We start from the raw sequence: 13,630 nt of genomic DNA, 5'->3' as shown, positions 1-13,630 counted from the left end.
ATACAGTAACTACACTGAGCAAGGAGTAAAGACTCTCCTGTCTTGTTTATAAGCTACATTTTTCCATGCCCCCCAACCACCCTTAGTAAGTGGTATATAATTCAGATACAGCAACCCTCGCACAGCTGTCAAATAGTGAGACCCCCAATTTGAACCGACTTTAGTCGACTTCTCTTAAAGGGCCAGAGCTAAATTAGTCAATCATTTTCCTAATTATATAATTTTAAGAATGATTTATATTTGGTTTCCTTTTTACTTTCTCAAGTTTCCCAGGATAAAATAGATCCTTACCAGATCAGCCATATAATAAACAGTGGTAATTTTTCTATAGATGGACAATGTCTTGAACTATAAAATAAACTTATCCAAAAAACATAAAAACGGATAATACATATTAATGGTGAAGACACCTGAAGTGATACTATGATAACATATTGTACATTGGTTTTTTTTATTTTTTACAGAAGACAAGGTTGGGTTGGTCCAAGAGAACACTTCTTCTGAGTCAACCAGAAGAACAATTGAAGGAGCTGTTCTACCGACTGCAGGTGACTCCATCTTAAGCGTAAGAATTGTGAATGCACATGCAGAGAATGTATATGACAACTTTACTGGCTTGGCACAGGAACCGGGAGTTGCTGTGTCAGAATCACCAAATTACTATGACATTGATGAAATCCCTGTTCCTATACAGTTCCCCGAAAGAGACCATGGAGCGGATGCAAACCTTGAGAAAGATACAGATCAAGGAGATGAGTATAACAAAACTAGGACAGATAACAGTTCTTCTGCCATGTCAACCACGGCCTCCTCTATCCTTGAGGCTTATGTAAATCATACAGATATCAATAAGAAGTTAGCTGTCTTATATGATAATCAGTTAATTGACACTACATCACAAACTTCTACCATATACATGTTTCCCACCATACATCCATCCATTGATCATTTTGAAGGATCTGGACAAGAAGATCACTCTGTGTTTTCAGGAGGACTCATGCTTCCACAAACAACCCAACGATCACTAGAGGGACTAGCTTCTGGTGACCATTTTAGCGGTACGCATGATCCTATAAAAGATGTTTCTGTCTTAGCTTCAAGTCTAAATCCTAAAACACTATTGCAACCTTTGTCACAGCCAAAAATCGATAATAGCTCTAAATTATCTTGGGAAGATGGAAGTGGAGATGTTCCAGAGTCTACGTGGATTAACTTGGCTAGTGAGTCCATGATCAATACAAATTATACCCAAAAACATGAAACCAATGCAACCATTCAGAAAGAAGGTCAACAAAATACAACTCGTACACCTATGCTACTCATACAAGGTTCATATGGGCTAAATGAAACGTCTACTGCACAAGTTTCCCACCTATTAAGTGCTAACATGTCTCATGTCCTATCAGCTGTTAAGGATATAGGCGTAGAAAAGTCAACAGTGGTAGGCTCAGTGGAGAGCATTAAAGACCTACAATCCAATACATCTGTATTTCCCACCATTACTACTTTCACTTCATCGCCCATTAATCCCAGGAACTCTTCACACAACAATTTAGAGAAGACCATTCAACCCACTGCGTCCATGAGCCCAACAGATCCTCTGCTGGCTGTCCCTACCGAGAAAGCTCTAGTGGGATCCTCCGTGAATTTTTCAGGTAACCACCTAATTATCTGCACAGCTATTCTTTCGGTGGTCTGCTACATCACCAAGGCCTTCAGATGAATCCTCTACTTCTACCTCTGCGCTTTGTTCTTTCACTATCTCATTAAAATCTGGGATTCCCTGTCAACAGCCTGATCTATGTCAATCCAACCAATCTGATCATTTGAGAGCACGCATTGTTTTTTGTTGACTTCTATGAAGTATTTTTATGATTGTTTCCATGAAAAAAAATAAACCAAATTAAATGCTTTTTTAGTATTAAAGCACTTGGTTCAGGTTACATTCTTTTTTCTTCCTTCAATTCCTTTCCGGTGTCTTCTTTATGTGTGTGTGTCTATCTGATTCTTTCACTAACATTTTCCTATCGCATTTATAAGAAATAAAATTAGTTATTCTGTACAACCAGTTTTCCAATACAATGGAATTCCAAGGACACTACATTCACTTGTGATTGGGCAGAAGAAATAACAAACAATTTTGCAATATTGAGCTTTATAGGTAAATGTTTTTGTTAAAAAAAATTCCTTAAATTGTCCTCTTCACCTGGTGGATACTTTTTGTAATGGCTCAAAAAGAATTTGGCTTTCTAGATAAAGATCAGAAATGAAATAAAGCCAATCTAGACACATAATAATAATAATCTTTATTTATATAGCGCCAACATATTCCGCAGTGCTTTACAGTTTAACAGTTTCAAAACACAAGTCATAAGTTACAACGTTAACAATATAATAATTGAAATACTGTAGATGGCACTTTGCTATCTTAGGTGTCAGACATTCACACCTTGAAGATAGATTTGGAAAATAAGGTCTGAAGTGGGGAGTATTTAAGGAATGAAGGACAAGGAACACCTGAATTAACCCAATATGTCAGAACTTATTACATACAGTTGTGCTCAAAAGTTTACATACCCTAGCAGAATTTTTGCTTTCTTGGCCTTTTTTCAGAGAATATGAATGATAACACCAAATCTTTTTCTCCAGTCATGGATAGTGGTTCGGTGAAGCCATTTATTGTCAAACTACTGTGTTTTCTCTTTTTAAATCATAATGGCAACCCAAAATATCCAAATGACCCTGATCAAAACTTTACATACCCCATTTCTTAATATCGTGTATTGTCCCTTCTAACATCAATGAAAGCTTGAAGTCTTTTGTGGTAGTTGTGCATGAGGTTCTTTTTTTCTCAGATGGTAAAGCTGCCCACTTTTCTTGGCAAAAAGCCTCCAGTTCCTGTAAATTCCTGGGCTGTCTAGCATGAACTTCACGCTTGAAATCTCCACAGAGTGGCTCAATGATATTGAGGTCAGGAGACTGAGATGTCCACTCCAGAACCTTCATTTTGCTGTAGCCAATGACAGGTTGACTTGGCCTTGTGTTTTGGATCATTGTCATGTTGAAATGTCCAAGTTCGTCCCATGTGCAGATTCCAGGCTGATGATTGCAAATTTGCCACCAGTATTTGCTGTTAACGTGCTGCTTTCATCTTTCCTTCAACTTTGACCAGGTTTCCTGTGCCTTTGTAACTCACTCATCCTCAAAACATCAGTGGTCCACCTCTGTGCTTTACAGTAGGAATGGTGTTTCTTTCATTATAGACCTTGTTAACCTCTCTCCAAATATAACGTTTATGGTTGTGGCCAAAATGTTTAATTTTAGTCTCATCACTCCAAATTACCTTGTTCCAGAAGTTTTGAGGCTTGTCTCTGTGCTGTTTTGCATAATGTAGGTGAGATACTTTGTGGCATTTGCGCAGTAATGGCTTTCTTCTGGCAACTCGACCATGCAAGCCATTTTTCTTCAAGTGCCTCCTTATTCCCAACAGTCACACCGCTAGTTTTCAGAGTCCAGTATTTCAGCTGATGATATTTTTCGTTTTTTCTTTGCATGCCGAACAATTTTCCTGGCAGTTGTAGATGACGTTTTTGTTGGTCTACCTGACCATGGTTTTGTTTTTACAGAGCCCCTGATTTTCCATTTGTTAATCACAGCTTGAGCGCTGCTGACTGGCCTGATCAATTCCTTGGATATCTTTTTGTATCCCTTTCCTGTTTTATACAGTTCAACTACCTTTTTCCGCAGATCTGTTGACAATTCGTTTGCTTTCCTCATGACTCACAATCCAGAAACTTCTGTGGCTGGCTGAAAGATACAAGAGTCTGTCTGGATCCTAGAAACTCACTCAGCTTTTTTGCACCCACACTGATTACAAGTAAACATGTCACAGGTGAGGATGTTACCTTTAGTAGCCATTCAAACCCATTTGTGTCAACTTCTTGCATGTTATTTGGCCAAAATCACCAGGGTACGTAAACTTTTGATCAGGGTCATTTGCATGTTTTAGGTTGTCATTATGATTTAAAAAGATAAAACACAGTAGTTTGACAATAAATGGCTTCAGCCAACCACTAACCATGAGTGGAGAAAAAGTCTTGGTGTTATCATTCATATTCTCTGAAAAAAGGCCAATAAAGCAAAAATTCTGTTGGGGAATGTAAACTTTTGAGCACAACTGTAGAAGGAAATCAACTGTGGAGTTCCATTTATCTTCTGACGTTTAGTCTTATAAAAAAAACATAACATCTACAATACCTTTAGCCAAATTGACCTAGACCCCTGCAGTACTGGTTAGATCTATCCATATCTGTGATTTCCAACACAGGTCTGATTCTGAAGCCAGTGGTGTTTCCAAAAAACACTACAATTCTCTTTAGGAATTTGTAGGGTTGAAGACCATGAAATAGAATTAGTCTTTCCAAATATAATTGTTAGAAAATGCTATCTTTCTACTCATATTTTTCTGCCAGAACCTTCTATGGTTAACTTTAAGGTTGTCATCATTGATGGCATGTACATTAGTTACAGTATAATTTATGCTGTTTTTGAGCACATTCGTAGTTTCCCATTGTCGCTTGTGTTGTAGATGTCTGCTACCCCAACCCTTGTGAAAATGGAGGGACCTGCATTGATGAAGACGATGGTGAATTTCGCTGTTTGTGTTTGCCAGGCTATTATGGAAAAGTCTGTGATATAAGTGAGTGAATAGGGAGTGAATTGTTATTTAATTGTTTACAGCACAATATAATTGATGTGTCACATAATATACATACAGGCGTTCCACACATATTACAGAATAGTCATGTGCAGAATTATGGACCACATACAGTAAAATATATAAGACCATTTGGACATACTATTCTTCCATCTTGTACCTAACTGTCTACATGGAATAAGGTGGGGAATTATCTGTTATACATGGTGTCTATCTGGAGAATTTAAAAGGTATAATATGATCAGATGACATTAAAGAAAGTGGTGACTAGTGAACAGCTAGCCACAACTGGCAGTTTTTTCTGGGCTCCTACTGGCAGTACCACCTATAGTACTATGATGGGGCTTTTATCAGGTCATTGTCTACAAAGATCCAATGGGAATTTAACATTTTGAGCAATTTCTATACAAGAAAAATTCAAATACTTTACAATTAAAAGGGGACCGCTATGTGGTCTTACTACAGCCTCAAACATTATACCACTATAAATAATAGAAAACTAATTAAAATAAAACCAGCTTCATTGCAGATTTTTGAAAGACATAGTAAAACTAGTAGTGCAGCACCTACTAGTAACATCTTCTATACCAGAATTATTTAAAATTAAATTGTATTATATAGATGTACTGATCCTATGGTAGTTTCAGATTCGGAAACGGAAATCTCGGAATACCAGACTTAGGAGATGATGTAACAAATGCAAAGGAAGAGACTGATATTGTTATGTTTAGGGACAAAAGCTATACTTCAGTAATTTACTATGCAAAAAAAATAAACTTTCTTGAGAGAAATGTTTACATTCTTTAATCCTTAGCTCTACGGTAGCAATGCACACCCCTTTCTGGTCCGAGGACCATGGTGTCAGATTGAAGCAATTCATTGGACCATAATGAAACTTAAAGAGGTATTACAATCTGAGACTTATGGCACAGCAACAGTATATGTTGTAAATATAAGATAATTACCAGCTCCTTTCCAGGACTTTGACATATTAAAAGAAAGCGGGTACCCTTTCTCAATTTTCTCACTCTAGAAATAAAGATACCACCCATGCATGTGTCTCTCACTGTTGAAGTTTATGTGCTTTGCCAAAATGGCTACTCCCAAAAAAATTAAATAAAAAAAATTGGCACGCATCTAGTGTCACACAGAGGTTCAGAGACTGTTGACATATGGGGATCCTAGAGATATAGTTCACCGATAGTTCTTACACCAAAATGCCTTCACATTCCAAGTTATTCCTGTACTTTGCGGAACATGCAGGTGAGCAACCACCAGAAAAAGACTTGAAAGTTTGTGATTAGATGGATAGGGTCTACATAGAATAGCATCATGGGTCACGTTTAAACACCAGCTGGATATCAACAAGTATACATTGGAACCACAAGATGACAAGGGCACCACGGCCATATAGTTACTAAGACAGAAATATAACTTCTTTAAGTCACAAACCTTTTTCATTCCTGCCCATTCCTTATACTTTTGAAGCCAAGTGTGCTTGTATTTCCACAACATCCAGATAAGCACATTAAGGATAAATCCCAAGAGAAATTTTGAGCTATCATTAGAGAAGTGGTGTTGCCTTATGAGGGACTATCTTAGCATTCAGAACAAAATTCTCTATGCCATTGCTGAACATCTTCCTTCAGCTCCTGAACTTATGTCCTATGTTAATGTCTCTGGTTAGATGTAGATAAATGTCTTGACGATTGGGACACCTTCCAAGGATTCTGCTACAAGCATTTCTATGATCGTAAAAGTTGGGAAGAAGCTGAAACCCACTGTCGAGAATATGGTGGTCACCTCGTAAGCATTGTGACCCCAGAGGAGCAAGATTTTGTAAACAGTAAGTATAGAAATTACAATGTATTTATGGACTCCTAGTATGATTTTTCCTATCCAAAGCGCTGCAATTTCTGGATCGTGGGCACCGGGCCTAAAGGTCACAGCTCGCAATATTTGGTAACTAGTGTAGAAAATATGAAAGCTAGAAGTGAATTCCAAATCAACCAAAATAAATAAGACACCTAACCTGCTTTGGCAGAAAAAAACTAGTGATCCTTGAAATTCAATGGGGTCTGATATTTTCACAAGCACAATCATCTCAATTTATTTAGAATTTTTTTTCACAAGGAGCTTGGGCTACCAATATACGTAGCCCAACCTCAGCAGTGTCTAGATGTAGGATTATTTGCCCCAGTTCCCACTGCGAGCTAAACCACAAAATACAGATTTTTTTGTGGTTTGAGAAATGGAAGGCACGATTCAATCATAAATAAAGTTGTGGGAAATTTTCCTCAAAATAACTATAGCCCTTCAACTTGGATCTATCATGGTGTACCGAAATACCATTACAGTAACAACATGGTGGACAAACTCTCTTGTGGAAGGCTTACCTTTCACCATACATATATGACTGTCTGAACCAAGCATGCATGTTTATAGAGAATTCAGAGGAATAGCTGGCCTTGCCTCTCAGAAATATAATAAAATCTCAGGTTATGTCCATAAACCTAACCAAGGTGTTTGTTCTCCAGACATGCATCGGAATATTGAGCTTCTGCCTCATGAAGATTAGACCTCACATAAACTATAGATCATATTGTTCGGTTGAATGTTTGGCTGACAGTCATCTCTAACCATACACAGGAGCGATTGTTCGACTGGGCACTCGTGTTCTCTATTAGGGTTCATTACATTACGTGACGCAACAGCCATCCCGGCAACAATACGACCTGGTAAGGATCGCTGGTACGTCGCTAAATGGTCGCTAGTAAGCTGTCAAACAGCGGACCTTGTCACACAGCAGCTATTCTGACGACTCCCGCCTGCGCCCCTGAGTTCTGAGTCGCCAACAAGGTCGCTCGTCAGCGTCAAACACAAAAATGCATGCTGGCCAGCGGGACACCAGCGATCAAAAAATGACCCAGGACATTCGAGCATGATCAGCGAGATCGCAGCGGGAGCCCAGTCGCCGCTATGTGTCATTTGTAGTGAGATTGCTGGCGAGGTCGCTGTTGCGTTCCAAAATCTGTGACGTTTCAGCAATCTCGCTAATGATCTCGCTATGTGAGACGGGGCCTTTAGAAACCCACTAACAGATATGTCTACCAGTGGCTTATCAGAGGTACCCGATCAGCATCTCGAATGACAATCAATTGGCTGGCACTCTAATACAGAAATGTGTCAGCCAAACCAGTCGATATCATTGGGTGTGGCTGACATTGGTCAAATGTGTATGAAGTGGCTTAAAGTTGGAAGACCATTTAATGTGTATTGGATGGACATAACAAATGTACTTAACATAATCCTAGAAGACATACATAGCACTACCATGTCATTTACAGTGCAAAAGAGCTTCTTCAATTATAGCAGAGCATATCCATCGACATCTCGCCGATAAACTACCAAGACTAATGATTTGTCCAAAAAGGAAAAATATCTCCTTCCTTATATTGTAATCCTGTTTTTATTATATATGTTTGTTTTGATCATTTATATTGACATCTTTACTAAACACTTTAGCAACATTTAGGTAAGGTTGCACTTGATGAACCCTGTGTTTTAATCCGATAAAGCTACAAGCACTTCATACCACAAATTTTTTTTATGACAATGCTTTTCTCAAGCACTGAATGGGATGTTTATGAGTACGAACCACCATGGATTCAAGCAGTAAAAAAAAGTCCACTAATTTCATATATATATATATATATATATATATATATATATATATATATAAATAGATATATATATATATTTATTTATTTATTTTACGACAGATAAGTATCAGGACTACCAATGGACAGGCCTCAATGATCGGACGATAGAAGGAGATTTTCAGTGGTCAGATGGAAATCCTCTGGTAAGTTTTGTACAGCAGGTTTTGTCTGGTAATCTTTACTTTTTGATATTTTAATCAACTCCTAGATCCAACACATCCCTCCAGTTGGTTAGCTATAGTTAGTACATGTCTAAGGTTGTCAGAGATAACAGCCGGGGGGGGTTGCCAAGAATCCACCTGCTGCCACCAGTTGTCAAGGATGACACCAAAGAGATCACACACATCCCAAAGCTATCACCAGTTTCTCATAAGACGTAACTCCACTGCCTCCATTTGTCAGGACAATTCCGCAATTGACTGACAAAGAATGGACGCAGCTGCTTCCACTACTAGGCCGGTTATTGGGAACTCACAGTGAGTGTATGGTATATACACCTCTAATTCTAACTCATCAAATGTATATATATGCCCCAGCACGGTGATTGCCAACTCCACAATAAGAAAGGCAACTACTAGCTGCCACCAACAATAATTTTTAAAGGCTGATTGAACACCCATTACAAGGTAGCATATGGCTTTAGGAGAGCAGTTTACAGAGCAAAAGCAACAGAGCTATTAAGTTTTATATACTGTATATTTAATCCGGAAAGGTAGACAGTGTTTATAAAAATATACAAAGATGATACAAAATGGGACCAAAACAATACGATATGTACAAGTACATAAGATAAAAGGGCTAAAAAAAGAAAAATATTAAACCTGAAGTTACAGAAATTACATAGAGCTTAGCGGAAAACAGACAGATAGAACCCACATCAAGCTGTACCTTCCAGGACTGACGAATGACAGAAACCCACACTCGGGTTTTACTAGATAACGGTTACACCCACATACCTCTCCTTCGTGAGCTCATGTGGGGGATGCTTCTAGACATGCTAGGTCTTTCAGAATTTTGAGATTCCCAATTTACAGGATATTTTCGCCCCTGGAGGTCCCAGGAGGTAGATATTGTTGTCATGTTTCTTTTCACTATTTTACCTGTCCATAGAGATGAAACAAGGCATGGTTTATTATGGAACAGCATAACCCATAGCAGGGTTCAGTAAAGTAAACATGGCCTTTCTGGCATAACAGCAAAACAAAAAGATAAAGTATAGCAAAGTCCATATGTCTGAGGGGTTCGCCCGCTCAGACCACCATGTGTCTTCACCTCCACCTAGAGCCACGTCCGGATTTTCTCTTCTCCAAACCACAACACAGAGAAAAAAAACAGTGGCTGTACATTTAACATCTCAGCCACACCCTTGAGGTGGAGATATGGTGAGTTGGCATCCTGCCCATCTCTTACTTACTCACCTACAAACCCATCCTGTAACATGGCTGATTAACTTCTTCAGCACATAGCATGCTGAAGAGAAATTTATGGGTTTCTAGATCACTGAGGAAAGCAGTCTCCCTGACACATATCTCCCCTAATAAACTGTGCCAGTAACCCTTACAAAGTAGATATTCTGTTGCATTTACCTTGTCCCTGCAGGATTCCCCTACTTCAAAGGAGGTTAAGTGTCAGTTCCCTCCTGCGTCTCCAGTTATAATTAGTGCTTCTCTTTCCCAGCTATAATTAATCACATATGTTCAATTTGCAGCTGCTATGTCCCCTCTCAGGAGATGTCTTATGGATTTTAATTTTTCTCTATGACAATAGTAGATAAAATAAGAAGTCAACTTTGACCCATTATCTTTTTAAAGGTGCCAAGGGACCAATGCTACGTCTCCTACGTACAATAATATAGACTCAGTCGAATCATAACTCTTCTATATTTTGCCTTTTTTTTTTACAGCTTTTTGAAAATTGGAAACAAGGACAACCTGACAGCTATTTCCTTTCCGGTGAAGACTGTGTGGTAATGGGTTGGCATGATGGTGGTCTTTGGAGTGACGTCCCATGTAACTACCATCTGCCCTATACTTGTAAAATGGGTCTGGGTAAGAATAACTACAAACACTACTCCATTCACCCTACAAAAATGATGCTCGACAATGGAAGGTGAGATTCGATGTGCGAAAGAGTAATTTTTTTTAGCATCACATATTCATATTGTTTTCAGTGTCCTGTGGTCCCCCACCAGAAGTGGCTAATGCTTCTATATATGGCCGACCCAAAATACGGTACCCAATCAGCTCTGTGGTTGGATATCGCTGTGAAGATGGTTTTGCTCAACGAAATTTGCCCATCATAAGGTGCCAGTCGGACGGAGCATGGGAAGAACCACAAATAAATTGCTTACCTGGTAAGAAGCTGGAAAGGTGTCCTAACACGTTGAGTCAATTACTGAAATGGGTAGTTGGGCAATTGCCTTTTTGAGGGCAATTAATGAAAGGACATTGACGAATGAGATCTCATAAAATTAGTTTTAGATGGGATAAGAGAACATCCAGTGTCTGAGATGACACCCTAGCCCCAAACTTAGCTCTAAACCTAGCTTAAGTGCTAACCCAAGCCCCAACCTTAACCATAGTCCTAAGCCTAACTCTAGCCCACTTCTTGCCATAATGGAGACATTTCTCTGTGACATTCCCCACTCTATGCCACTGGGGACACCACATATTTTAAAAAACCTAGGAGATGTTTTACCACCTGCTCCCTCAGACCCCCACCAACAAGAAAAATCTGACCAATTTCCCCTAATATTTTCAAGGTGGTTGCATAACAGTAGTGTACTTTCCACTCTATAGTCAGTTTTGTATGCAGCAGAAGTGGAATACTGCACCTTTTTTGGGTACAGTTTGAGCACCCACCCCTCTCACCCCACCCCAATTTGAGTAAGCCATCCCTTCTCTCTCCTTCCTCTTCTCTCCTTGCTAGATTTGGAGGTGTACCAAAGGGTGGATTTTAGGGTATGTTTTTGTTCCAAAGGAAATTAGAGTCATCAACTCAGTCTGGCTTGGCCAAGTAAGGGAAATTTTCTGAAACTCTGGAGCATGCGTTGACTTGGGTGAATGTTTCTTGGTTGGTTGGACAGATGAAAAGAAACTAGGCAACTGGTCGAAAATTGTCCGTCTTTTTATAAAGAGTCTTTCGTGGTGATTTTACTCACATTTTGCTCTCTACCCTTCTGTTTCCATGCAGCACTTCAATGATGTGATCGCATTTCCAGATCCTAATCCATCTGCCACTCGAATAGGAAGTTTTGGCCAATTATCACAGGCTCTATGACTCCCAAGACGAGGCCACATTTGGCCAACACTCCACTAAAGCAGAGCCACAGGGAGGTGCTATATACTATTAGTCTGTGGCCTGACTGTTCCATATATTGAGCATTTATAACCTCTTTGATACACATAGTTTTCAACGACAAGCCTAGATACACGTTCCAGTTCGGATTATCCATAGGATAGTGGGTTTTTAAAATTATATCCCTTATGTATCTTCACTTTTTACAACATTTCCCTATTTATGCTGGGAGAAAAGTCGGCCATTTTGGCAATGGCTAGGATGTAACATGTAATAATTGTGAACTTGTATCCTCAACCATTCATGTTCATCATGTTGATAGTATCATCTGAACTCAGGTCATGGATGCCCATCCGAATTACTGTAGTTACAGCGTCACCAACCAGATCCACACTCTGTGCCACCATAGACAATGTTCTCACCGATAAATCAGAACAGATCTTGATCCAAACTGAAGAGTCCCTTAATTTACCATCTGGTAGTAAATTTTTAGCAGACAGTCTGTAAAAACGCATTCTGCAACTTTTGTTATCTGGCACCGAATGTTACAAATGGGGGAGGTGGAAGCAATGATTTGTATAAACTGGAATTATTTACTAATTATTGTAATTGAGATTTTGTTGAAATAAAAGTAAATACATTGATTTTTTTTGTTCCATTTTCTTAATGTAAGTGACCCTTATATAAATAAGTAGTAGTATTATAGTAGTTATATTCTTGTACATAGGAGCAGTATTATAGTAGTTATATTCTTGTACACAGGAGCAGTATTATAGCAGTTACCATATATTCTTGTACATAGGAGCAGTATTATAGTAGTTATATTCTTGTACATAGGAGCAGTATTATAGTAGTTTTATTCTTGTACATAGGAGCAGTATTATAGTAGTTATATTCTTGTACACAGGAGCAGTATTATAGCAGTTACCATATATTCTTGTACATAGGAGCAGTATTATAGTAGTTATATTCTTGTACATAGGGGCAGTATTATAGTAGTTATGTTCTTGTACATAGGGGCAGTATTATAGTAGGTATATTCTTGTACAAAGGGGCAGTATTATAGTAGCTATATTCTTGTACATAGGAGGCAGTATTATAGTAGTTATATTCTTGTACATAGGGAGCAGTATTATAGTTGTTATATTCTTGTACATAGGGGCAGTATTATAGTAGTTATATTCTTGTACATAGGAGCAGTATTATAGTAGTTATATTCTTGTACATAGGGACAGTATTATAGTAGTTATGTTCTTGTACATAGGAGCAGTATTATAGTAGTTATATTCTTGTACATAGGGGGCAGTATTATAGTAGTTATATTCTTGTATATAGGGGCAGTATTATAGTAGTTATAGTCTTGAATATAGGAGCAGTTTTATAGAAGTTATATTTTTGTACATAGGGGGCAGTGTTATAGTAGTTATATTCTTGTACATAGTGACAGTATTACAGTAGTTATATTCTTGTACATAGGGAGCAGTATTTTAGTAGTTAAATTCTTGTACATAGGGAGCAGTATTATAGTAGTTATATTCTTGTACCTAGGAGCAGTATTATAGTAGTTATATTCTTGTACACAGGAGCAGTATTATAGCAGTTACCTTATATTCTTTTACATAGGAGCAGTATTATAGTAGTTATATTCTTGTACATAGGGGGCAGTATTATAGTAGTTATATTCTTGTATATAGGGGCAGTATTATAGTAGTTATAGTCTTGAATATAGGAGCAGTATTATAGTAGTTATAGTCTTGTATATAGGGGCAGCATTATAGTAGTTATATCCTTGTACATAGGGGCAGTATTATAGTAGTTATATTCTTGTACATAGGAACAGTATTATAGTAGCTATATTCTTGTACATAGGAGCAGTATTATAGTAGTTATATTC

At 38.2% G+C, this 13,630-nt stretch overlaps 1 protein-coding gene across 2 annotated transcripts in view; it reads left to right on the top strand.

The window, feature by feature from the left end:
- The window catches only part of BCAN (brevican), an 83,207-nt gene extending 70,827 nt beyond the window's left edge, over positions 1-12,380 (top strand). Inside the window, exons 8-14 of one of the 2 annotated variants that reach the window (XM_073567152.1) lie at positions 465-1,655; positions 4,589-4,699; positions 6,405-6,563; positions 8,500-8,582; positions 10,343-10,487; positions 10,610-10,792; positions 11,632-12,380. In XM_073567152.1, coding sequence (XP_073423253.1) covers positions 465-1,655; positions 4,589-4,699; positions 6,405-6,563; positions 8,500-8,582; positions 10,343-10,487; positions 10,610-10,792; positions 11,632-11,642 — 1,883 coding nt within the window. In that variant the 3' untranslated portion in view covers positions 11,643-12,380. The remainder of the gene's footprint in view (positions 1-464; positions 1,656-4,588; positions 4,700-6,404; positions 6,564-8,499; positions 8,583-10,342; positions 10,488-10,609; positions 10,793-11,631) is intronic. The other variant, XM_073567153.1, reaches the window with a different exon arrangement.
- Positions 12,381-13,630: the final 1,250 nt, after the last annotated feature.

The sequence above is a fragment of the Dendrobates tinctorius genome, unplaced genomic scaffold (assembly GCF_039654945.1).
Source record: "Dendrobates tinctorius isolate UK_male_01 unplaced genomic scaffold, ASM3965494v1 ptg000019l, whole genome shotgun sequence".
Classification (NCBI taxonomy): Eukaryota; Metazoa; Chordata; class Amphibia; order Anura; family Dendrobatidae; genus Dendrobates; species Dendrobates tinctorius.
Note: the sequence above shows the minus strand (reverse complement) of the source record. Positions and strands in the feature narration are given on the sequence as shown.